The 25600-nt window shown below is 41.3% G+C and overlaps 1 protein-coding gene across 1 annotated transcript in view; it reads left to right on the top strand.

Annotated features, from left to right (window-relative positions):
- Positions 1-25600, top strand: part of PKHD1 (PKHD1 ciliary IPT domain containing fibrocystin/polyductin) — a 433150-nt gene that overhangs the window by 173681 nt on the left and 233869 nt on the right. The window contains exons 39-44 of the mRNA XM_082848479.1: positions 8736-8946; positions 10225-10382; positions 12641-12832; positions 15945-16070; positions 18551-18607; positions 18843-18973. Coding sequence (XP_082704605.1) covers positions 8736-8946; positions 10225-10382; positions 12641-12832; positions 15945-16070; positions 18551-18607; positions 18843-18973 — 875 coding nt within the window. The remainder of the gene's footprint in view (positions 1-8735; positions 8947-10224; positions 10383-12640; positions 12833-15944; positions 16071-18550; positions 18608-18842; positions 18974-25600) is intronic.

Here is a 25600-nt window from a genome sequence, read left to right as displayed (position 1 = left end):
AGATGATCATGAGTATGCATAAAAATTACGCTCAAGAATGTTTACATCTGCACTGTTTATGAAAGGAAAATATTGAGAAAAAGCTGAATATGAAGAAATAATGGATTAGTATATAAAATACAGATTTTTAAAGTGGGATACTATGATGTTATAATGATATTAAATAGTATATAATACAATTGAAAAATGTTCCTTCTCCATTAAGTAAAGAAAATTTCACAAAATGGTATGTACAGAATTACAGCATTTTTGTTTATATGTGTATGAAATCTTGTCAACATATGAATACAGGAAAAGGAGGACAGAAAAGACATATATTAACCTGTTGTAATAAGATCATGGATGCCTTTATTGTCTTCTTTTGCTTGTCTATATTTTTATTTTAAACATTATACATTTATTGCCTTTCTAAAAGAAATTATGTTATTAAAAAATAGCTCTTTCCTCACTGTCACCTCCACTCCACAGCATAATCCATAGCAGTGATTCTCAGAACAATTGTCTGTCTGGTCAGAAATATGTCTGAGTTTTTATATATTTTTTTGACAATGAATAGAATTGGATGTTAAAGGTACTCTACAGAAGTCTTTATCTCTGACCAAGTCAGAAGCCTTTATCTTGCCCCTCTAACTAACGAAATTTCCGCACAGTTCTATAGGGCCTAAGAATGGCATTTGTTGAACTGGCCTGAAATTCACACAGGAGCTAGGAACAGCATTCCAGATGTTTCCACTTATCTCACAATGTACGATTTCCTTGGTATTTTGAACTTTATCCTTTGATTCTTCTCAGTCACTTTTAAATCATAGTAGCAACAGTAAAGCTCAGACTGGTCAAAATAAAAAGTTAGCCTTTCTTTCATACCTCTAGAAAAGGCCTTCAGTTATAGTAGGGCTCACGGCACCATCCAAATAACCTTGGTTAGCCTTGGTCTAACCCTTTGTGCCAAAAGAATGGCAGACTTCTTAGCACTGGGGACAGATGCGGTACCCAGGTCTTTCATTGCAGGGCATAAATGTTTGCTGAGCAGCTGTGTGTGGAGCCAGCTGATCTGCACATTTAGAGAACGGCTCCATCAGTACCGCTGGAGATTGACCAGTAAGGATGCAGGAGGCTCACAGTGCACACACAGAGCCAATCTCATACAGGATTCCCCCGCCAGGGTTTGTCTTCATCCAAGAGAGAAATCACAGTGAGTGATTCTCAAGGGCAGAGGGAAATGGTGCACGCAGAATGCCTCCATTCCATCTCTTTGGTTTGCCAGATAGTCTTTTATTAACGCTAATGTCACAGTCTTCTCTTCTGAAGTAAAGTAAATTGGATCACCTCCGATTCACAAATGGTTTGGGTGCAAAGAATTCCCTTCTAAGTTGGTTGTTTGTAACTTGGAATACATTTGTTTAAAGATGGTTGGGATTAACATATCCACACTACTATATATAAAATAGATAAACAACAAGGACCTACTGTATAGCATAGGGAACTATACTCAATATATTGTAATAACCTATAAGGGTAAAGAATCTGAAAAAGAATAGATATATATGTATAACTGAATCACTGTGCTGCACACCTGAAACTAAAACAATATTGTAAATCAACTATACTTCAATTAAGAAAAAGAAATGCTGATAAACCTATGGTTAAGGGCCTATGTGAGCCCTCAAGAGTGTGTTTTACTTTTCTGTCTAAGGCTAAGGGGAGTATAGCAGCTGACCTCTGTGTATACGAATAATTGTGCGGGGAAGCAGGTACATTTTCAACATGAGATGTCAGGGGCACATCTCTCTGGACTCTCATCCCATTTGGACTCTACTATATCAGTCTTTTCCTGTTGAGTACTAGTGACAGAGGGTGCTAAGTCCCTCTGCCCTGAGAGTGGCTTCTGTGGCCCAGAGGTGACACGATGGCCTGGCACAGTGTGGGTTCTGGGAGCAGAGAGAGCCAGCTTAGATGCGAGGTGGAGTCATCAGCAGTAGTCAGCCCTTTCCTAATTCCTCTGGTTACTTATAACCTTCTGCTGTTGTTAGGGGTAGTATATGATCAGAGAATCTGGGCCAGCTGCTGGCAGGGGGAGGGGAACTGAGAAACAGTAGAAAGCCAGGGTTTTCTCTCCACCCCTTTCCTCTCAAAGCTCATATCCTGCTACTCTACCTTCTATTGGCAGATGGATGAAATGAACAGTGGGAAACAGGGCTCAAGTACAAGAAATGCTGGGCAGATGCCCAGAGCTTAAAAATTACAAAAAAGAGCAAGGAGGTGGGGGAGGAATGAGTCCTCAAGCAGGTGTATGGAGAGCTAAAACTTTCCTTCCACTGCATTATTTTCTGTAATTATGGGTAAATGCATACCTTCAATTTTTTGGTTTTCTTCCTTCTTCTGATCCCCTTACATTCCTCTTCAGCTGCCCAATCTTTGAATGATGATGTTCCCGTGGGCTTGGTCTTGAATATTCTTCATTTATAATATGTACTTTCTCTCAAGAAACTCCACTTATTCCCAGCGTTAACCTTTATGCACATATTTCTTTATATATCGAGCCTCGGACCTCTCTTCTGAGCTTCAGACTCAACTTTTTACTTGGATAGTCTCTTTAGTATCTAACATGTAACCTGTCTAAAATGGTCATCTAAAACCGAGTATGTCTAAAACTGGATACTACTAGAATATAAACTACACGAGGGCAGGGATTTTTGACTGTTTTTCTCACTACTGTGTTCCCAGTACCTAGAACAGCACATGGCACATAGCACACAGTAGGTGCTCAATAAATATTTATTGAATGGATTTGTTATCTTTTTCCCAAGATGTCCCTGCTGTCTACCGACTTGCATCAGCTCTGGATCTGTGAGGCATTATTAACCTCTTTCCCCTTACCTTTAGAGCCAATCACCCAGTCCTCTTGATTCCCCAAAAGGTACCTCAAATTTTTATACTCCTCTCCAGATCCCCTGCCTTACTCTTATTCAGACCTCCAAAACTTCTTGTCTGATCTACTACATTAGCCTTCTGCAAACTGCAGAAGCCTTCTACATACACCTCTTTCTTTTATGCACTTTCTTGCAATCTACTCTTCATGCCACATCCAGTGTGACGCTTAAAACCATAAATTTGATCAAGTAACTATTCTGAATAAGGTTCAGTTCCTTTAAAGCAGGCCAAGAGGGTCCGGCATTATTTGTCCCAGCCACACCGTGGCTTCTTACTCATCTGCTCCAGAAACCCCCATCTCCATTCAGTCCCTGGAGCACATCAAGCTCCCGCCTACCCCCCTGGCTGGCTCCTACCCAGCTCAGGACATGACTCAGACTTTTCTCGTTCTCCCCAGTGTGCAGTATATACAGTTTCTCTCTAAGGATTCTCTCCCCTCAGTTTGATATGTGAGCTTGCGAACTTAAAATGTGGCTGGTTTCACAACAGTATGATTCCTTAGTTGTCATGTGAAATATTTCTTTGGTGGTTTCCAAACCACTTTTGGAGTAAACTCTAAGCCTTTGGGAGGGCCTGCGGGGTCCTTCCAGGGCAGGGCCTGCTCACCTTTCCAGGTGCATTCCCACTGACCCTCGTCAGGTCCCCATCCCTGCCATACACCTGCATTCTGGCCGTGCCACCTCTATGGCAGTTATTTGAGTGTGTCATGTTGGCCAACACCACTGTACACAGCGTTGCCTTTGCCTGGAGGGCTCTGCCCATTTTGTCCTCTGCTCCACCGTGGCTTATCCTTCAAGACCCAGCTCAGTTGTCACGTCTTCTGGGAAGCATTCCCAGAAACAACCCCTGCCTCTGTGAGAGGTGTTCCATGTCTCTTCACTGGCGGACCCTGGGTGTCCCTCTGCCTTAACACTTAACAGAGTGCATTTGTGATTTTTTTGTTTATTTCCTGTACTATTCATGGACCCTGGAGGAAGTGACTCTGTTCCCTTTACGTCTGTCTTGCCAGTGCTTGACAGATGTTCATCTACACAAAAGGAAAGATAGCATTCATTGTTTTGCTATGGATAATGGGAAGCTGCATGCAGAAATAAGGGGAAATGATTTACATGTATTTGAGAAAAATATTTCTAGTTCTTTTGTGAATTTCTTTATATTTCTGTTCTGATGTGAACATGATTTTGATGAAATAATTCTTTCCTCCCTCTTTCCCTCCCTCCCCTCTCTGCCTTCCTTCCTCTCCCTCTCTCCCTCTCCCCCACCCCCCTTTTCCCCTCCCCCTGCCCTTTACTGATTTGGAAAGGTCTTGACAGTTATTCACTTGGAATAAATTGAACGATTGAAGTCCTACAAAACAAACAGAGGATAATTAGTGATTTTAAAGTGTGTTAACCCACAAAGATGATTTTCTTTCTCTCCATGACCATTTGGCAAGGTGATTCTCTGGGCCTGTGTAATTATGGATGAATGGCACTGAAATGCTTGAACAATAATTTGTAGGAAGTGCAATTATGAGTAGAAATCATTAGTGGGAGTAAATGAGTAGTTTGTTGGTTAGCAGGTCAAAGTTGAAAGCCCAAAGAGGTTAAACATTGTATTAAATTACGAGTCAAGAGCATAATCTTTTTTTCTTGTAAGCATATGCGTAAATTACTGAGCTTTTTAAACTGTATTTTTACATGGTTTTTCTTTCTTTTTTTTTTTTTTTGGATTTGTGGTACAGAAAGGAAGGGAGACACCTGAGCTGGGTTTCTGAAGAGTTCTGTGAAGTGAAATGACTCACATTTGAAATGTGTACGATGCTGTCTTCATCAGAGAAGTCAGTCGATCCACCTTGTATGGCTTTTAAATAATATTTATAAAGTAAAGGCTATAATGTTTTGAGTATCAAAGCTAATTGGGCACAGTTAATATACAGTTGCTTCCAGAGGCTAGAATTCCATTAGGTGTCCAGTTCTGTGGTTCTGGATTCAGAAGAGCCAGTTTCAGAACTTGGCGCTGACATTTCCTACTGTGTGATTTTGCCCTGGAAGCATTATTTTAGCCTATTTTAGCCTCCTAATCTATACAATCTGTCAAAAGGAAAACAAAACAAAGCAAAACCCAGAAAACCAACAGTCCTTACTTCAGAGTAACACTACTTAGCATAGGTTGGATTTATTCTAAATTCTCAATAATGTTTGTGTTGTTTTCAGCTTTTTACATGCTGGATATCATATGCTCATTTAGGTATATACCTGATGAGGGTTTGTAAGTGATTGTCCGTATGGCAATAGTCAGAATAATTTAAATCCTTATGAGTTGAATGCTAATCATGAACCCAGTTGAATGCTGTGTTAGAAATTGTGACATTTGTAAAGGAGACGTGAGGCAGTGGCCCTGCATTCAAGGTGGGGCAAGAGACATAGGTACTGTAATAATTACAGAATAACTTAGTATGAAATATATGGTGCTGACTATAGGTTACATCACTATCACTCTAGTCTCCGCAGGCCTCCCTGAACACTCTCAGCCTGTGGTTATGTCAATAGTGATAACAAAAGTATTCCTGCTCACCTCCCCCAACTCTCACAGATCCTCCAGCCCTTACCAACATCCCTGCCTGCTTGTTATAGGTGTTCTCATGACAATTTCATCAGTTATTCTATTTTCCTCTTATTTTGGTTTTCTTGGTCATTGTGCTCCCTTCAGGAAGGCAGCTGGGGGCTGCCCTGCTGCCCTTGTTTCGGGTACCTGCCATGAAAATACTGAACACGGGGTGCCAAGGGTGCAGACTTTCCTTGCTGCCCAGGTGGTCCAACCCTCAGGTGTGGGAGGGTTGTGCTCCATGATGGAACCAAAGGCAACCACTGTTGCCACTTGGGGTCCCACCTGACCATCTGGGTGCCAAAACTTTGGGGTGCTTGCTTCTCCATGTTTCCGTCATGATTTTCCTTCGTCAGTACATATTTATTGAACACTTATTATATACAAGACACTGTGATATGCATTGGTACTATGATGGTGGGCAAGTATAGGTATAACTTCTGCCATGTTTAGTAGGGGAGATGGAGAATGACAGTAATAGAGGTCAAACCACATGTGTTAAGTGCTAGAAAGGAGAGGGACACAGTGATATGACAGATTATAAGTCAGGGTTTGACCTAGTTTGGAGGTCTCAGAGGTTTCTCTGAAGGACCAAGTTGAACATCATTCTGAAGAATGAGGCAGAGTGAGTTGATGAAGGAATCCCAGGCAGAGGAGCAGCAGGTATAAAATCCATCTGGAGAGTTCCTGCAGGTTCTTTCCTCAGGTTCAGTCACGGGTCCATGAGAGAGAGCCCATGTCTGAGACAGACCCCGTACCATCTCTGTCATCCTTTCCTATCTGTTCCTTTGTGGAACTTCTTCTCCCATGCAAAGCAACTCAGTTAAATGGCCCACGATCCAGCCAGACATGTGGCGTGCCTAGTCCCAGATGCACACTGACCTTTTACTCAATAAGAACCCCCCCCCCATCACTGTGGCGTCTATAGGAGGCAGTGGACATCAGCATGGGCTGAAGTGCTCCCTGACATCCAACAGAAGAGGTGAGGCTTGAGCTGTTTTTAGGAGAGCAGATGAGGGGAAGAAAACCGGGCACCCAGTGGAAGGCATAGAACAGGCAAAGGAGTAGAGGTAGGAATGATCCTGTTAAATGAGAAGAAGTACAGTAAAGAGGCTTCCTGGAATGGAGAGTTTATTCAGGAGTCAGAGACCATACAGTGGAGTCTGATTAAGGAGACTCTTGAAAGTCAAGAAGGGAATTTGTGCCTTTGTTACTGAGTACTGTAGGCAGATACTACAGGTTAATGAACAAAGAAGGGATGTAATTAAAAAAGAACAATGCATAATGGTCAGAAGAATAAAAGCTGTTTGCAGAGGGTCTAGCTCAGGTGATTATTAAATTTATTTTTACCTTCTCCAGTTTGAGATGATGGTAACTCATCCAAATATCCATATCTGCTCTGTAGCTGCAAATATGAGGCTGGCACGCATCAGACACTCAGGTTGATGTTTTAGTCAGACATGTAGAGGTGTGTTGTTTTTGCAATGAGAGCGAATAAATTATGAGATAATTTTACTGCTTTCTAGAGGCTCTGTCAACATTTGAAAGGTCTTAAGTTTATGTTAATAGTTAAAAATTCACTTCAAAGATCCTCTGTGATTTTTTTCCATTCATTCTGACTTGACTATTATTTATAAGAATGATTAGCTAAAAAATATCTTTGTTGTGCCTATTCTTGGTTCTGCCACATGTAGCTGCTTGTTGATAGGTGCACAGCAGGTGTTTGTTGAGTATTGACTGAGTATTATGAACCATTGATCACAGCGTTTAATGGAATTTTGTCCTTGACAAACATTTTCTATGCATATTAGAGATTTTTCTGTGCAGACATTCAAGAACAGATCATAGAAATTCACATATATATGCATATACATCAAAATAGACTTTATTTCATTTATTGTTCCCAAAGGTTAAAACATACAAACCAGGAAAAAAAATAAAATTATTTTCTTTTTGGGATGATTTATGTCTTAATTTTCACCTGCTCTATAATTAGACATTTTGAACTCTGGGAATTTTTTTTAAGATAAAATTATTGCCCAAGTAAACTTCGGAAATTACATCATTAACCCAGAGACCTTCCTAAGCCTAGAACAACATTACTGGTACAATGCCCCCGCCACCCAACATAGACAAATAAATAAAGAGGGAAGTTTAAAATAATTTGAAAATGATTTATTGTTGCCCACCTCTGTAGTTAGAGATTCAAGTATTATTACTTTAGTGCAACAAGGGAGGACAGGAAGTTGCTGTGGGCTAGAGGTAAATTATGATCTATTGCGAAGGAGGAAGGAAATGTGCTGAGGAAAGGAGGAGTTGGGAGTAAGCCTTGTGTTTTCTGAGGTATTGCTTCAGGTAATGGCTGGAAAAAAATCTTTGCCTTGACCCTTGCTGGAAAAGGCCAGAGTAAACTACGAGACTGGTTAAGGAGCAGCGTACTAGTTTGGGGAGGATCAGACGGCTGCACTGGAGCCTAAAACAAACCAAGGTATCTAGAGTCACACGTTCCCCCTTGTTCAGGTTTGCTGAGCCATCCTGTCCTGGATACACCTTGTCTTACAGTATAAGGGGATCACTTAATACCCTAAGACTTAGGACAACCATTCTGAGGGTAATTTTGACTTTTAACTCTACTATTACTATTTGTACAGTGAGTTGAAGTCTTCAGTTTAGAAATACATGGTGAACTTCTATCTTGGAGAGTCTACTTGGAAGAAAGAGGTGACAAATTTCATCCTCAAAACAGCGTGATGCAAGGAGGGAAGAGAGCAGACTAAAATATATTGAGGGTCTGTTATGTGGCAAGGTCCACGCTAGTTGTTTCACGGATATTTTCTCATTGAATCGTCCTAAACCCCCAGGAGGGAAGGCTTTGCTGCTTCTGCTTTGTAACTGAGGAAACTGAGACCCACCTTTAAGTATATCACCCAAAGAAACATAGTTAGACGATGGCAAGAGTGTGATTCAACTGTAAAGTTAGTCTGACTCCAATTCCTGTGTTTTTCACCCCATATCATTCTCTATCCTGGATTACTTTTATTGTCCCCGTGTGACAGACAAAAAACCCAGTATCCAAAAAAGGGAAGGCGTGGTGCCTGTTGAGCCTGAACTTGCTTTCCCAGATTCTTCTTTCACAGGATTTTTTTGGCTGAATAACATCACGTTCATAATAAGTTTTAAAAATGTCTAAAGGCAGGTTTCCCTCGGATTTGCTTTAGGTTCACTCCCAGAAGTAGTGGTCACCCATCTTCGAGCAGCTGCCTATGCCCGTGACACGGTGTTGGCTCTGGAAGATGCTGTGGACTGGCACGCAGGGGATGAAGTCATTGTCATCAGTGGGATGGGTGCAGAAGGCGCCAAGCCCTTGGAAGAGACTGTCATTGTGGAGACTGCGCAGAATACAGACCTCCATCTGAGGTCACCCTTGAGGTACTGCATGTCACCTTGGCTCCTTTTAGATGGAAGAAGATGAGGTCTTCACTGTGTTGGTGTCTGACATTTGTTTGTCTTTCGATAATGCATTTTTACATTAAATAATAGTAGACATTTTGACAAGATTACAAAGCATGAAACATTTGGAAGATAAGACTTCTTAAATAAGTTTCTCTGGTAAGACTCTAGAACTTTCGTCTTGCAGTAGATGGTCAGTGCAATAGTCAGCATAGTTCCTAATTTTCACATACTTGTGATGATAGTTCACTCTTCTTTATCTGAGTTTTCTAAAGAAATAGAGCCCCAGATGGAGAATTAGGCTAATTTAGTGGCTTACTATTCCTAATAAGATTTGGAGTGATACCGGTCAGAATGGCCATCATCAAAAACTCTACAAACAATAAATGCTGGAGAGGGTGTGGAGAAAAGGGAATCCTCTTGCACTGTTGGTGGGAATGTAAATTGATACAGCCACTATGGAGAAAAGTATGGAGGTTCCTTAAAAAACTAAACATAGAACTACCATATGACCCAGCAATCCCACTACTGGGCATATACCCAGAGAAAACCATAATTCAAAAAGAGTCATGTACTACAATGTTCATTGCAGCTCTATTTACAATAGCCAGGACATGGAAGCAACCTAAGTGTCCATCAACAGATGAATGGATAAAGAAGATGTGGCACATATATACAATGGAATATTACTCAGCCATAAAAGGAAACGAAATTGAGTTATTTGTAGTGAGGTGGATGGACCTAGAGTCTGTCATGCAGAACGAAGTAAGTCAGAAAGAGAAAAACAAATACTGTATGCTAACACATATATATGGAATCTAAAAAAAAAAGGTTCTGATGAACCTAGGGGCAGGACAGGAACAAAGACGCAGACGTAGAGAATGGACTTGAGGACACAGGGAAGGGGAAGGGGAAGCTGGGACGCAGTGAGGGAGTAGCATTGACATATATCCACTACCAAATGTAAAATAGATAGCTAGTGGGAAGCAGCCGCATAGCACAGGGAGATCAGCTCGGTGCTTTGTGACCACCTAGAGGGGTGGGATAGGGAGGGTGGAAGGGAGACGCAAAAGGGAGGGGACATGGGGATATATGTATACATATAGCTGATTCACTTTGTTATACAGCAGGAACTAACACACCATTGTAAAGCAATTATACTCCTATAAAGATGTTAAAAAAATAATGCAACAACAACAACAACAAAGATTTTGGGTGATATCTTCAGATGTGTCATTTTCTTTTTCTTTGTTTCAGATATTCTCACAACTCCACAGAGAACTGGGTGGCTGGAGAGCTCCATGTTTTAAAGGTCATGGTGGTTCTCCTCAGCAGGAGTGTTACCATACAGGGAAATCTCACTGATGAGAGGGTGCAGCTCCTTGCTTCATGCCAGAGGGCCAATGCTTCACAAGGTAGAGAAGCATTTTGTTGGGAAGTCCAGTGGGTGAAAAAGAACGTTCTTACTGTCCAATGATAAGTGGTGTGGTTGACTTCTTTCAAGTGCATGTTCCTAATATTCTGTAGTTTTCACGGTGCTCTTGATAAGTCATCATTTCCCCTCCTGCCTTCAACCCTCTTGTGAAAGAGGTAGACAAAAGTATCTGCTTGAGAAAGTAATTCTTTTTCTGGGGAAAAATATTCCTGTTAAATAATGAAATCTGGAGAGTTGAATTAAATTTCCAGGTTAGAGGTTATAATGAAGTCTTGACACTGATTCCAGGCCTCTTCTAAAATTCTCAGGAAAACTGATTAATGACAGGGTCAGGGATACAGGCAGCACATTCTTATGGGTTAGACCTGTAAGGCTCTTCCCTCCCTCCACCACCCCCACTTTTAGAGTTTGTTTTCTGAGTGAAATTACCACATACTTTAAGTAAGTGGTTGAAAAAGTCAATTTATCTTCTAGAAGAATAACAGGCACTGAATCACACTGATGTACCTATTAAACATCTATTTCAGGGATGGTTAGTTTAGTAGGTTATGTTTTGGTTTCCCAGGCTGTGGATTATGAGGCTTTCACATGTCGTGAAGACATCATTTGTCAACTTTGGTCCAGGATGGCGTGGGTGTCAAGGATGACTCCCAGGCATGAGCTCTGGATGGATGAGGGGGCTATTTATTGAGATGGGAAGAGGAACAGGTTTTGGGGGTGGGGGGGTGGAGATCATGAGTTTAATTTTGTACATGTCGGGGCTGAGATGCCAGGCCAGCCTGTGAGTAGAGATGTCTGGTAGTGTCTGGAGCCTGGAAGAAATGTCAAGGCTGGAGTTAAAGATTCGAGTCATGCCTATGTATAGACGCCTGTGGGTGTAATGTTGGGATGTGGTTGGGTAAGAGGGACCTGGATCCCACTTTCCACCCCTCTAGTCATCTAGCTCATACATGTGTCGTTCTGAAAAAAATGTTTGCATCCAGTGGGTTAGAATCCAGTGACTGCCAACTTTAACAATTCTGCTGAATTGGGACCTGCAGTCCATTCAAACTCTCTGGGTAATTCTCATACAGGTATTCTCAGATCATATTGTACAAATCATGGCATTTGATCATGCTGCAAGAGAGACCATGCTTCTAGGTTTACACCAGTATAAATCTGTTGTCTCCTAATGGAAAAAAACCCTAGTTACACCACAACTTTTAAACATTACTAAGCAATTCTACAAATAAAACAAAATTCATAGACCCTTATCAAAAAATAATATGTCACTCACCTCTTCTTTGTGTGGGGCTCAAGTATGGGAACAAGGTAGCCAGATACAATAACAAGAGGCCTGGACACTGGAAAACATTATGGATCAATGTCATATATAATCAAAATTGTGGCAAAGTGTACAAATATAAAACACCTCTTTATTCACCTCATATATTCATCCTTTGGGTGCTGGCAAATGACTGTTGAATGGTCCATCATTTTGTATTAGTGACATTTCTTCTTTGGTTTATTAACCTGGATAATAAAGAGTTAATTCAGGAGATGATTTCTTCTCCATCCTGAGGTCAGTCCATACCACCAAATGCCATGTGTCAACACAAAGCATCTGGACCCTGAGGTCACAACTCTTTGGTAGTTGCGTGTGGTACTATGTCCATGCTGTTTGCTGTTCTCACTAGGGGCTCTGCTGGGAAGGAGGCCCTGGTGTGGGGGGCTGCTCAGTCACTCCTCTGGAGCCCTCTGCCATTTCTTCAGTGGCGTGATTGCTCTGCCTCCAAACCATAAAGCGGCAAAATATCGGGAAAGCCCCACTGGACATCTCAAGACTAAAAAGAGCCGTGGTTACGTTCAGCGCTCACATCTCTTCCCTACAATTATCCACCACAAGAGGGTCATTTGATTGCACACTCCCTCCGGGGGATCCTTTGGATTGAAATAAGCATCTATTTAGGTTGGGTTTGTGGGTTCTAGTCATCCTCTTTGTGACAGTAATTAAGGAGAATGATTTGGGGCCTTCTGGAAATAATAGAGTGAAGGCAACATCATGTCCTAGTTATTGGATGTTTTAATTAATAATCCAAAGGGGAGAATCAAAGTAAAAGGGAAGTAAGATTATTAAACGAAATAAACAATCATGGTTTGCCCTTTGTGCCAACAGTGCCTTTCTTTTCGTACTGGGAGATTTGTCCCGAAGCATATTGTACGTACTTCTGCTCCCCTTGACTTCGTTCTGTGTTTCAGGTGATTTGCAGAACTGTTTGTATTTCAAGAGTGAGAAGATGCTGGGATCCAGGGATCTGGGGGCCAGAGTCATCATTCAGTCTTTTCCAAAGGAGCCCAGCTGGGTCCAGTTGAAGGGAGTGCAGTTCCGGGACTTGGGGCAAGCCTTCTGTAAGCATGTGAGCTCGCTGACTCTGGTGGGAGCTCTGAGAGGTAAGGAGGCCCAGGCATAACGTCTCATTTTTCCTTCCTCTTCCATATTCTAGGCTCTCCATGCAGGGGTCCCTGGTAGGTGGTATGTGGGGACATGGTGGGGATCAGAGATGGATAACTATACCCTAGATCTGTGATTCTCAAACTTTAACATGCCTAAAAAGTCACTTGGGGAGCTTATTAAAATTCTCACTTAGAGACCCTGCTGAGACAAATTCTGATATAAAGTGGGCCTAGAGATCTGAATTTTTTTTTTTTTTTTTTTTTGCGGTACGTGGGCGTCTCACCGCTATGACCTCTTGCGTTGCAGAGCACAGGCTCCAGATGCGCAGGCTCAGCAGCCCTGGCTCACGGGCCCAGCCGCTCCGCGGCATGCGGGATCTTCCCAGACCGGGGCAGCAGGAGGACTCTCAACCACTGCGCCACCAGGGAAGCCCCCGAGATCTGAATTTTTAACAAACCTTCTGATGCTGGAACAAGTAGTCCAAGGAGTACCCTTTGAGAAATGTCACTATAGGTACAACAGATGTGGAGGGAACCACACAACTCCGGGTTCTGAATCCTGCCACTACGATTTACTGGCTTTGTGACTGCAGGCAGATTGACATTGAAAAGTGTAAATCATCATTCAGGCTAGCAGAAAGCACTTCGTGAAGATGTCCTAACGCAGAGGAGTCTCCTGCTGGGAAAATGGGAGAGAATGGCTGAGAACCAGGCGCTCTTCCAGGGGATATAGAGCGGGCAGAGTGTGCAGATCTTGGCCAGACCTGAAGAGATAGGAAGGAATTAGGAGACATCCAAGGCAGGTGGGAACAAGTAGGTAAAAAAGATCAGAATCAGAAAAGAAGAATATGACCAGATGTACTGATAAAGGCTCTGAGATCAAAGTTGGAGGGATGTGGGAGCATCCAGCGCAAAATGCCAATGCCAGAATCTGAGATACAGAGATGAGAAACTTGGGCACAGATGCTGAGTGATGAGGACAGCAGCGCTGTTTCACAGTTATGCTCCCCAGACCTCAGCACCTCAACACCCACATATGCAAGCTTTGCCTTCCTTGGTAGGGTGGTGCTCTGGGGGTTGATGCCTGGCAAAGCACATCAGGGCATATTGGAGGTTCAGGTGGGCCTTGAGAGGTGCTAGGATTTCAACAGGTAATGACAAAGTAATCCTTGAGGTCATTGAAAGCAAGATCCTGGCTAGACAGCTGTAGCATTTTTTTTTTTCTTATTTCAAATCATCTGCATGCCAAGAATGTCTATTTATCCTAATTTTCCAGATCTCTTCCACCTATTTATTTCTTTTTATGCCCCTATAGGAGGATGGTTCCTCACATGGCTCTTTCCCTAGTTCATTAGTACCGTCAGTATCTTTGTGTCCTTCTCTCTGTTTCTTCGGTCTCATGGTGCTTATGATGCTGAGGAATATTTGATGTGGGCCAGTTCCAGTAGAAGTGAGGGGAGTAGTCACATATGAGTTATCAATGAACATAATCAACCCCCTCCATCAAAAATTCACTTAATCTGCCTCCTCAACCTCTGCTTCAGAGTACCTGCACTTTTATTTATTTATATACATTAAGTTTTATTTGAAAAAGGGGTCGGTGCTTAACAAAAGTTTGAAATCCACTGAATTAATACATTATCTCCTGTAGGTCTCTGTTAAAATGCAAATGTGTTTCCTGGGAGGGGGAAACCCATTAACGCAGAGGTTAGAAACTTCTGGCATGCTTGCCAAAGAATCCTTTATTGGTTCATGCCCTACAGACTCCCATGACCTGTATGGCCAGCTGTCCCCTGTTACTGGAGTTGGAGAGTGTTGGAATCTTTGCATGCAAGCTGCTTTTAAAAGTTTACCGAGCCCTGACCTCCACCCACAATCGATAGCTCTGTAAACACATTAGTACTTCCTGGTTGTTCAGATGGGCAGGCGTATTCTGATGGAGTGACGTTATGGTGGAGGTCGGGAGTCAGGAAAAGTCTGCAGCAGGCAGTGTTTCCTACGTGAGTGGGTATGAATGGGTTAACGCATTGGTGACTGGTGTAAGGGCATCTGGTACTGGGGGAGCTGAGGTCGAGAGGAATCTACAGTCTCTGTGTCTAGGGGACATCATAGTTGAGAATTTTCTCGAGAGTTCCAATTTAAAAGTCAAATTATTACATAATCCAAAGTCATTTTTCCAATACTTCAGACATTTGGTATTGATATAATCTCTCTCACTACCTGGAAATAATACAAAACTTTTTGAGGATTTATAATTTTACTATCCAAATAATACATTTTTATTATTTTAATGTGAGTTTCCTCCATCAGACTCAAGATACACAAGTTCAGAATTTACTTAGTTTTATTCATCTTTATGTCTCTGGCACAAGGCACAATTCCTGAAATATATAGTTGATACTCAGTAAATATTTATTCATTGATTGATTCAGTCCACATACATGATGTATGATTTGGGGATCATAAAATATGCCATGGAGCCAGTGTAATGGTTTTCCTAAAATGTCAATGTCTCTTAATATGGTAGAGGGTATTTCCCCTTCAGTTTCACAAACCACCGTATTCAACGGTGGTTATATTCAATAACTTTGCCATATACCTGCAACATTGTAAATCAACTATACTTCAATTAAAAAATTACTTCATAGCTCAGGAAATAATGACTACCTCTCCTCATGCCAGAGGCAGTTTTCAGAGATCAGTGTTGGTCCATAAGCAGTGCTCTTCACATCGTCCTTAACATCTTTTGAGCTGCTGTCTACCATATTGTGATTAGAGTAGATACCAAAGATGACGGCCAGTTGGAAATCTTGATGGCCACGTATTCCTCTGTGGTTTGGCCATACTGTCTCTTTGTCAGGTGGTTTTCTTTACTACACGTTGTCCTTGGATTCCACCCTGCTTATCTTTGGTATCTTTGAGGTACCTTGGTCTGTGCTGCCAGGAACCTTGATTTGATTTATGCTGCCAACTCCTTATTTCTTGAGTTTTATATATTGTGTGGGAGAATGTTCTTACTTATATTCTAGCTTGCTTTGGAGATGATTAACAGAATGTGAGGAGCCTTCGAGATTCCCATCTAATTTTTACCTTCCTCTTTGCTGTTCAGGTTCCTACATGCAGGGCTGTACTGTGTGGCGATCTTTCAGCAGAGGCCTCAGTGTGTCCAGGACCTTGGGCCTGAAGGTGGACAGTAACGTGTTCTATGATATTTTAGGCCACACACTGCTGGTGGGTAAGTGAAACAAGCTTGTTTAATTTTGGCATTCTGGTGGAGGACACATCATTTTATAAAAGGAATCATCCCCAAATTTAAATTTCCAATTTGTAAAATCTTTAGCTTCTGGTCATTAGAAATAGGCCGTAGTTAAAAATTCTAATTTTAAATTTAGTCATTACTTATTGGCTAACTAAGCTTTACCAATAGGAAACTGATTTTTATTTATTTTTATTTTTTAAATTTTATTAAGGTATAGTTGATTTACAACATTGTGTTAATTTCTTCTGTACAACAATGACTCAGTTTTATATATATATATTTTCATATTCTTTTCCATTATGGTTTCCCACAGGATATTGAATATAATTCCCTGTGCTATACAGTAGGACCTTGTTGTTTATCCATCCTATATAATAGTTTGCATCTGCTAATCCCAAACTCCCAATCCTTCCTTCCTCCACCCCTTCCTTGGCAACCACAAGTCTGTTCTCTGTCTCTGAGTCTGTTTCTGAGGAAACTGATTTTTAAAGATGGCATTTCAGTTCAGGTTAATAAATATATAATGGGAGATTTTAAAATTTATGGTCAGTAATTTTAACAATAATTCAAAGTCACATAAATAGGTTTTTGTGCAGTCTCATGGAGTGTCAAACCTGGATGTTGAACAAGGAGTTAAAAATGTTGAATTCTATTCTTTGCTGCTCTTGTGGCTTGCTGAAGAAGCCCATGTTTCAAGAATCTTCTAAATGGTCACTTGTATCCACTTTTGTTTCCTAAAGTTCATTCCCCTTGCGATGCCTAGAATTATCCTTAACAATCTCAGATTGCATCATGTCACTCCTCTCCTTAAAGCCCTTGAAAAACTTCTTATTTCTCTTAGAATACAATCCAAAATCCTTACTGTGGCTTAAAAGACTCCCTTAGTGATTTTGCCTTTATTAACCTTGGTACACTTATCCTGCTATTGTCCTCTCCTTGTGTACTCTAAATGCACAGACCTATTTTATTTTAATTCTTTGCAAAGACCACACTTTCTCCTGCATCAGGGCCTTTGCACGGCTCTTTCCTTCTGCTCACTCTCCTCCTGTAAGAGTGTCTCCCCCACACTCCCAAGGCAAGTCCATCTGTCTGAGCTCTTTTACCAACAATCATTACTTATTGATTTAAAAATTATGTATCACGTTTCTGATCATGTGTTTTACCGCCAGATTTCATGTGAACATTGTCCCCTTCACACTTAGCACCTTAACTAGTGCATTTGGAGTTATATTTGTTGAAAGAAGTGAATGTATTAATGAACAACGGGTCTTTGGTTATATCGGAATAAAAAAGCAAATCAGAGGTTTTCACAGAAAGTAAGACTAACTGCACTTGTTAGATAGTGTTTTCTATTTAAATAAATTCTGTGATATCATCAGTGAGAAAATGTGTATGTTTCATTTAGGAATGATCTGTTAAGATAAACGCTAGAAAGGTTCTAACACCGAGAGGGAAAATGTTTAGTGGGAAATTATGGATCATGTAAACTAACTCAAGCTCGAAAAGGCAAAGAGCTAAGGACACTAGAAGTCATCAGGTGAAGGAAAATCTTTTGATTGGAAAAGGACAGCTACAGGGCAGTCAGACTAACATGTGGAGGATTGACTTTGCTTATTCTTACTTTTGTTGCTGTAAGGGAAAAGTTTTTTGAAACCTGGAGCAGAAATTCAGGGAGGTACCCTAACAATATTATTTTAGGAGGAAACAACTATATGGAATTAACTAGGCAAGGAAGAAAACCTGCAGGAGGAATTTGGCCTTGAGTACTTGGATATCATGAATTGGAGGCTCTTGACATCTACTGCATTACAGGTGATGGAATTAGAATATCTGTCAGTGCATTTTAGATAATGTACTCAATCCATGCAAGATGAGTTTGCAAACTCAGACTCATGAAGTGACATGGGAAGCCCAGACACCTAAAGACCTAGAAGAAAGGGGGTCTGTGGGGTTGCTCTGTGTGGATACCACATAAGTGGCTGATCTCTGTGTAGCATGGCCCGTGCTCTTTTATTCTCTTCTATTTCAAACCTCTGGTTTGACTGTGAGGGTCTCAGGTCTTGTCCAGCCTGTTCCTCCAGGACATTCCTGCTCTTCCAGGGGAAGAAAAGGGCATGCAGATGGCTGGTGGCCAATTCAAATAGCTAAGGATGGGGCTGGACCTGACACAGGGGTGTGTGACATTTAACTACGAAGACAGTCAAACTCTTCCTAAGAAGTAAAACGGTAGATCTATCTCTTTGTTATTATTTTTTTAATTTAAAATGAGCTTCTGATTCATGATACGCTAGAACTAAAAAGTTCACATAATCTGAATCTGTTTGTCTGGTTCATAGATAAAAACACAACACAAAATCAAAACAAGCCACACCAAGAAAAAGAAATAGTATTTCAGCATCTCTCATTTTCCTGGGTGGCATGAAATGTGCTGAGCTAACATGATCTTTTGTTCTCAGGTACACCCCCCGAGATAAGGTATATCCCTTGGGAGGTTATTCCTGGAAGAGAAAATGGTAAATATGTAAATTGGTTTTAAAACTGTTACCATCCATTTAAGTCGTCATACATTTTATAGACAAGCCTGCTGGCAGTATGTTAGATATCTTAAATTTGTTGAACACACTAGATGTTTATATATATACATATACGTATATGCATGAAGAGAACTATAATGTGTATTAGTAGAAATAAGAACATTGAGTTGAGTACATTTTAATTATGTTGGTGAATCCCCTTTTCTTAAATTAGACTGGTCAGAACAGGGGAATATAATAAGAAACAATGTGATCATCAGTGTTTCTGGCGCCGAGGGACTTTCCAGTACTGAAATGATGACACCCTCTGGTATCTACATCCGCGATCCCACCAATGTTGTAGAGGTAAGATCTTCAGCTCCCAGGATGGTCAGAAATGAGAGGCATAAAATTCACTCCGGAAGTTATCCAGAGTGGCAGCATCAGTGGGGTGGAATGCAGCATCTACTAGCTGCACAGTGGTAACAGGAAACTACTTTATGATTTTGGGTTAAACAGTGCTTTAGGATAAATGCTATCACTTCCCTCAGAATTCCTGTGAACACACTTTGAAGCAATATTTATAAAAAGCAAAACAAAGTAGATATTGATTATTTTCTGGTCATTTAGATTAATGCAAACTAAAATATCTTCCTGAGCCATCTGCCGTGGTTGCTGAATTTGGTCTCGATTCCAATAATGACTTAATAAATCTTCACTATGTTACTATACTAATGTGGTCATATTGTTGCCCTTTAAGGGTGTTCAAAACTGAGGGTCAGCAGAGTCACGAGGTGTGTGAGATCACATCACATTCCAGGATGAATGAATTACATTTGACCCTTGAACAACACGGGTTTGAACTGCATGGGTCCACTTACACTTGGATTTCTTTCAATAGTAAATATTACACTACCACACCATCCACAGTTAGCTGAATCCTTGAACATGGAACCATGGACACCGAGGGATCATATATATGGAAGGTGGACTATAAATTATATGCGGATTTTTGACTGTGTAGAGGGTTGGCACTCCCAACCCCTGCATTGTTCAAGGGTCAGCTATACACTCTGATGGCCTTGGTTTTTTATCCCATTATTTAATACAACTTAACATTACTTCTTCTTGGTAAATTTCTCTCTAAACACTTTAAGAAATTAATTTTTCTGGTAGTTTAACCATAGATCCGTGAATGAGGAATTGCATCGGAGTAGTGGGAAGGCCATTTAGTTTCCCCTTTTCCAATAATTTTGTCCCATGGACCATCTATGAAAGGGTTAAGGGTCTCACTCTTCGGGACTCGGCTCTGAGTACCTACTGTGTCATGACAGCTATGCCAAGTTTCTGAGGACCAGAGAGAAGGAACTTCTCCCTCTCTGATCATCTGTTTTTAATTACCCCCAGCTGAATAACCCCTAATAAAAGTCATGGCTATCTCCTCAACCCTCCGCCAGACTCTTAATTACCTTTATTCCAAGCACAGTGCTTACACACTATTTTCGGTGCCTAACGGGGGCAGCTAATGTGCCAGTGAGGACAGGAGGCAGCAGTGCATGGATTGAAGGAAACCAGCCTGTAGACGCAGAACAATGAGAGTGACGTTTAACTTGTTGGTGACCACAGGGCTTGCTGCACAATTATGCCAGCAAGCTTTGGGGACTAAAGAGTTATGTTTTTGCCTAGTTTCTTGGGTAACATAATCTTGACTACTCTGAAGTAGGAGACCCTCAGGGTTGCCCAGGTCATTTTCCTTCGGGAGGCTGGAGTGTATCTAAATCCCACGTTGAGTGTCAGAGGTGCTGCCTGGCTTTGCTTCACTGGGTAGCTCATTGCCTCCTGGGTGGGTGTTCTGGCCACTACTTGACTAGTAAGAAATGAGCCGACGAGCAGTTACCACAGAGAACAGTATGTAGGCTCCTTAAAAAACTAAAAATAGAGTTACCATATGACCCAGCAATCCCACTCCTGGGCGTATATCTAGTTTGAAAAGATACGTACACCCCAGTGTTCATAGCAGCACTATTTGCAATGCTTCCAAGACATGGAAGTGACCTAAGTGTCTATCAACAGATGAATGGATAAACAAGATGTGGTATATATATATTATATATAATATATAAAATATATATATTATATATAATATATATATAATGGAATATTACTCAGCCATAAAAAGAATGAAACAATACTATTTGCAGCAACAAGAATGGACCTAGAGATTATCATACTAAGGTGAAGTAAGTCAAAGAAAGAGACAAATACCATATGATATCACTTATATGTGGAATCTAAAAAAAAATGATACAGAAGAGCTTACTTACAAAACAGAAATAGACTCCCAAACAGAAAACAAGCTTATGGTTACCAAGGGGGAAATGGGGGAGCGGGGTAAATTAGGAGTTTGGGATTAACAGATACCAGCTACTATATATAAAGTGAATAAACAGCAAGGACCTACTGTATAGCACAGAGAACTATATTCAGTATCTTGCAATAACCTATAATGGAAAAGAATCTGAAAAAGAATATATATATATGTATATATATATACACATACATATATATATAATGTATATATAACTGAATCACTTTGCTGTACACCTGAAACTAACACAAAACAAACAAGCAAAACAAAACAAAAGAAATGAGCTGGCTATATAGGTGCAGAGAACCAGAGAGCCACCTACAAACTTACAGGTCACTTGAGTCTTTGCAGACTGACCTGCAGAATGGTGTCTAGAAAGCAATGAAAAATTTGAGCCCAAAACAAATTGTTTGTTCTCTGTTAGATGCCTTCCCTTTCCATCCATTTACTTTCTTCCTCTTATATCCACTTTACAAAATTGAAAAATAATACAATGCATGTGTTTGGAGAATGAGATTTTAGTTTAAGCTGGTAATGTAAATTCATTAAGTATATTCATTAGGTAAATTCCTGACATTTTCATCTTCATTGATCTTAAAATTCTGTAGTTCTCTTTTCATTCGCTTATTAACTTTTAGACCTTAGCACAGCATCTGAAACGTAATAGTTGCTTAGTAAGAATTAATGAAATATAATGAATGAATGGCTGTAGGTATAATTCCATAATCAAAGAATAGGGGGAAGAAAAAGGAAAATAAAGAATAGATTCCAAGATCCCGCAATCATTTTGATGACTGACAAGTAAGATGTTTCATCTGTGTCAGCATTTAGACCCTGTGGAATTCACCTCTCAGTGTTAAATTTTGCACAGTCCTCTCCAATTTTGCAGCTGCGCCACTGGGGTTCCACTGTGCTGTCTCTTTCATAGTCTATTGTCTGGAGTGTGCCACAACCAAGGACATAGGTGTGACTGGTAGTATGTGTCAGAACCTAAAAATTAGGAACTTCTCTTAGTGCCAACGAAGGTCATTTCAGTCAGTGGGCAAAAAGTAAGCTAGTGTTTATTAGGTGTGTCCTATGTGGATGATACGCAGAATGCTTTGAAAAATATATTTTAGAAATGTATTTTAATCCCAAAGTGATAATAAGGAGGCTACAACAACAATGATAAGGGTGGCAGTGGTAGTGGTGAGGGGTGTGTGTGTGTGTGTGTGTGTGTGTGTGTGAGAAACCTATCCTCTTCCAGTGTTGCTCTGATGCTCAAGAGAGAGATATCCCTTATATTGTGAGGAACTGTCTCACGGGGCATGGCGTTTATGTTCTGCTCTCTGAATGGTTCAGAGCTGATTGCCCCTTAAGAGGATCGAGCCAAGCCTTGCATGTGCTCAGTTTTTGTGACCCCTTTACCCACCTTGCTTTTCAGTTTCCTTTCAGTTTGGCAAAACATTTTTTTAAAGCCACTGTATTACTGTGATTCATTAGGCTATTTCTTTTTTAAACTTTTAATTTTGAAATAATTTTAGGCTCTGAAGTTGCAAAAATAGAACAGAGAGTTCCTGTGTGTCCTCCCGCCAGCTTCCCCCAATGGTAACATAACCATAACCATTGCCATAGAGCAATGGCAAAACCTGGAAATGGACATTGGGACAAGACTGTTATGTAAATGAAAGCCCTTATTTAGACTTGAAGGTGACCTAATCCTAGTGGCTGGGCAACCAATCCAGATAGCCTAAACCCTCTCTCCTACATACAGAAGTTGACCTTAAAATCTCTGGCCTGGCAGGTAGGCAGGAAGAAACGGAGCTGATCCTTAATTAAGTCTCTGCAGTTATTTGTGGTTGTACATTGTTCCTGGAATGCTCAGACACAGAGCCTAGGACTGAATGCTCTGCCCAGTGCATGGAATTCACCTGGGCTCCCAGGAAGCCATCTTTACAGTTCACTCACCCTCAGCCCTGCTTGGTATGAAGGGATTTCAAGTGCGATATTCCTTTTTAGTTTTTATAGCCACAAGTGGTCTGCCTGCCTCCCTGCCCAGGCTGCTGCTGAGCCAGGTCCAGGGCAATTTTTCTGAGAAGCAAAACCTGAGCTTTGTGCCTTCTTGCTAGTGAGGACTCAACATGATATTCCCATCTGAATGTACAAGGAACTTGGAAAATCCTTTGTATACTCCTTAGATAGGCTTTGCATGCATCACCTTGCAGTGTCCGGAGCACTTCATTTCCAGGCTGTCTCCCCACCGCACTCCAGCATCTGAGTCTCTGATTCCTTTATGGGTGTCTCTTATCTGTCCAGAGGCTTCGTCTTTCCAGGAGACATAACCTATGTTGACCTCAGGCTGGAAGGTCTTTGCTCTCCATCAGCGAGAGACTGTTCACTCCCAGAGCTCTAGAATATCCCATGTGTCTGTGGGCATTGGACATTTCCCATGACCAGACCCCTGTTTAGAACAGCCAACAGAAACCCCCTGAAGACCAGCCCTTTGAAAACATCCATTTAATTTGAGGGGAATTTGTTCTGGTTTGTGAATCAATTTTGTAAGGAATTCTGTGTTTAAAGGCCGATTTCAGCTCTCTAGCTCTCTCCACTCAATAGCTAATGTATATTTAAGAGCTGCCTGAAGGGTTAACTCACTTTTTTTTAGTGACTACAGATGCACACCACAAGGAACTGGCTTACTTGGGCAGTTAATTTCTCTCTGGAATTTCTCTTGCTTGAATGTCCATAATACATTGACTTCCGCAAAGAATTGATTTCCACACAAAATTCCCTGCTTGCCTTAAACCCTTCCCCACAAGCCGCCGGCTGCCTGCATACATATGTGGTTTCTGCTCACAAATCGTTTGTAGCATACCCAACTGGAATGCAGAGTAAAAAGGACTGGAAAGTAATGTCATCTGACTGTTCAAGTGCTTCTTTTAAAAGAAAAGTGAGCCTTATTGGCTAACAGAAGACCGAAGTTGCAATATCCTGCCCAACTATAAATGCACTTGGAAAGCATTTATACATGACCACCCAGATGCTCCAAAAATACTATTGACACCACGGAAGATGATTCAACAAATCTGTTCATTCAGTCAAAATACAGGCTCTCTGAGCACCTGTATGGCCAAGGTGATGAAGAAGGATGAAGTCCTTGAAATATATTCTGCATATGTTTGAATCTTTCCCTTCCTCGTGGAGTCATGGTAATGAATTAGCATCTTGTTGGTAATGAAATAGAGATGTATGTCCAAGTGAGATGATCATTTCTAGCCTCTAGTGCACCTTTCTTTTTTTTTTTTTGGCTGTGCTGCGAGGCATGTGGGATCTTAGTGCCCTGACCAGGGATTGAACCCAAACCCCCTGCAGTAGAAGTGCAGAGACCTAACCACAGGACCGCCGGGGAAGTCCCAGTGCACCTGTCTTATTGTTTGTATACTTGCAGAAAAGGTGGGTGTTTCAGAAGCCCCCATTCCCTAACCCTCAATTCTTATATACTCATGGCCTTTCTCGTGGCTCATGGGGGTGGTAGAGACACAGCCGCTCAACGCCGGCTCTGTGGAAGGTGGAGCTCCGTAAACACAGCCATATTACTTGCTTGTGCTTCTGTGAGGGCACTTGTATGTGGTGCTTCTGTTGGATGCTTGTATTTTCCAGCCCAATGGCAGTGATTATTCCAAAACTGAGGATCATAAGTCTTGTTTTCTAGCACGAGGGAAGAATGAGATAACTGATGCAATGCCAGTAAGTGTTCTTTGGGGGAGTGTCTAGTGGCAGATTTGGTTGTTTAAAAAGATATAAATGCCCTCCCAGTAAAAATTGTCAAAGTATTCTTATTGTAATTAACCATGTTTTTATATTTAGGTTGGCCTTTCCATCAAAATGTGGAGATGGGATACTGGAAAGTGGGTATGGGTTATTTCAAGAACAAGTGAAGACTTTAGACTTTTTTTTTTTTTTTTTTAACTGTGCTTGTATTAACATTTGGGGCCTCTCACATTTGTGAGAGGCTGTCCTCTATATAACAGCATCCCTGGTCTCTATCCACTTAATACTAGTAAAACCCCTCTCCCTCCGAGGGTGACAATGAAAACGGTCTCCAGAGATTTCCAGATGCTCTCTGGGGAACAGTATCATCCCTGGCTGACAACCACAGCTCCAGACTCTGCCACCCCAAGATAACTGGGGTCCCAGAGGTGTGTCCCAGGTGTCCTGAAGTCATGTTAACATCTTGAATAGTGATTCAGCTTCATATTCAATGATGTCCAAAAGTTTCTTTTAGTATGTGGTAAGACATGTGATTGGAATTTTAAGTGGCCTCAGAAAATTGGAGAAATGCTTAGAATCCAAAAGAATGAAGTGCAGTAACGAATGGGCCACTAGTGCACAAAGAAAGAAGGCGTTCTGTAATGGAGTGAAAGAGGAGGCATGGCTGGTGGATTACAGATACCCAGGGTGAGAGGGCCTTCAGTGCCCACAGTGAACTACCGGCTGATGTTCAGGAAACAGTACCTGTGGTTGTGTCAGCACGAGCTGGCTCCCCTGGCCAGGTCCCAGCTGCTGCCTGCTGGCCAGGCCTCCCGTCTCAGTGTCAACTCTGGCCCTCATTCATACTTCTCCAGAGGCTGACGGCCTCCAGGTGC

This window comes from Leucopleurus acutus, assembly GCF_964270905.1.
Source record: "Leucopleurus acutus genome assembly, chromosome: 10".
NCBI classification, from domain to species: Eukaryota; Metazoa; Chordata; class Mammalia; order Artiodactyla; family Delphinidae; genus Leucopleurus; species Leucopleurus acutus.
Note: the sequence above shows the minus strand (reverse complement) of the source record. Positions and strands in the feature narration are given on the sequence as shown.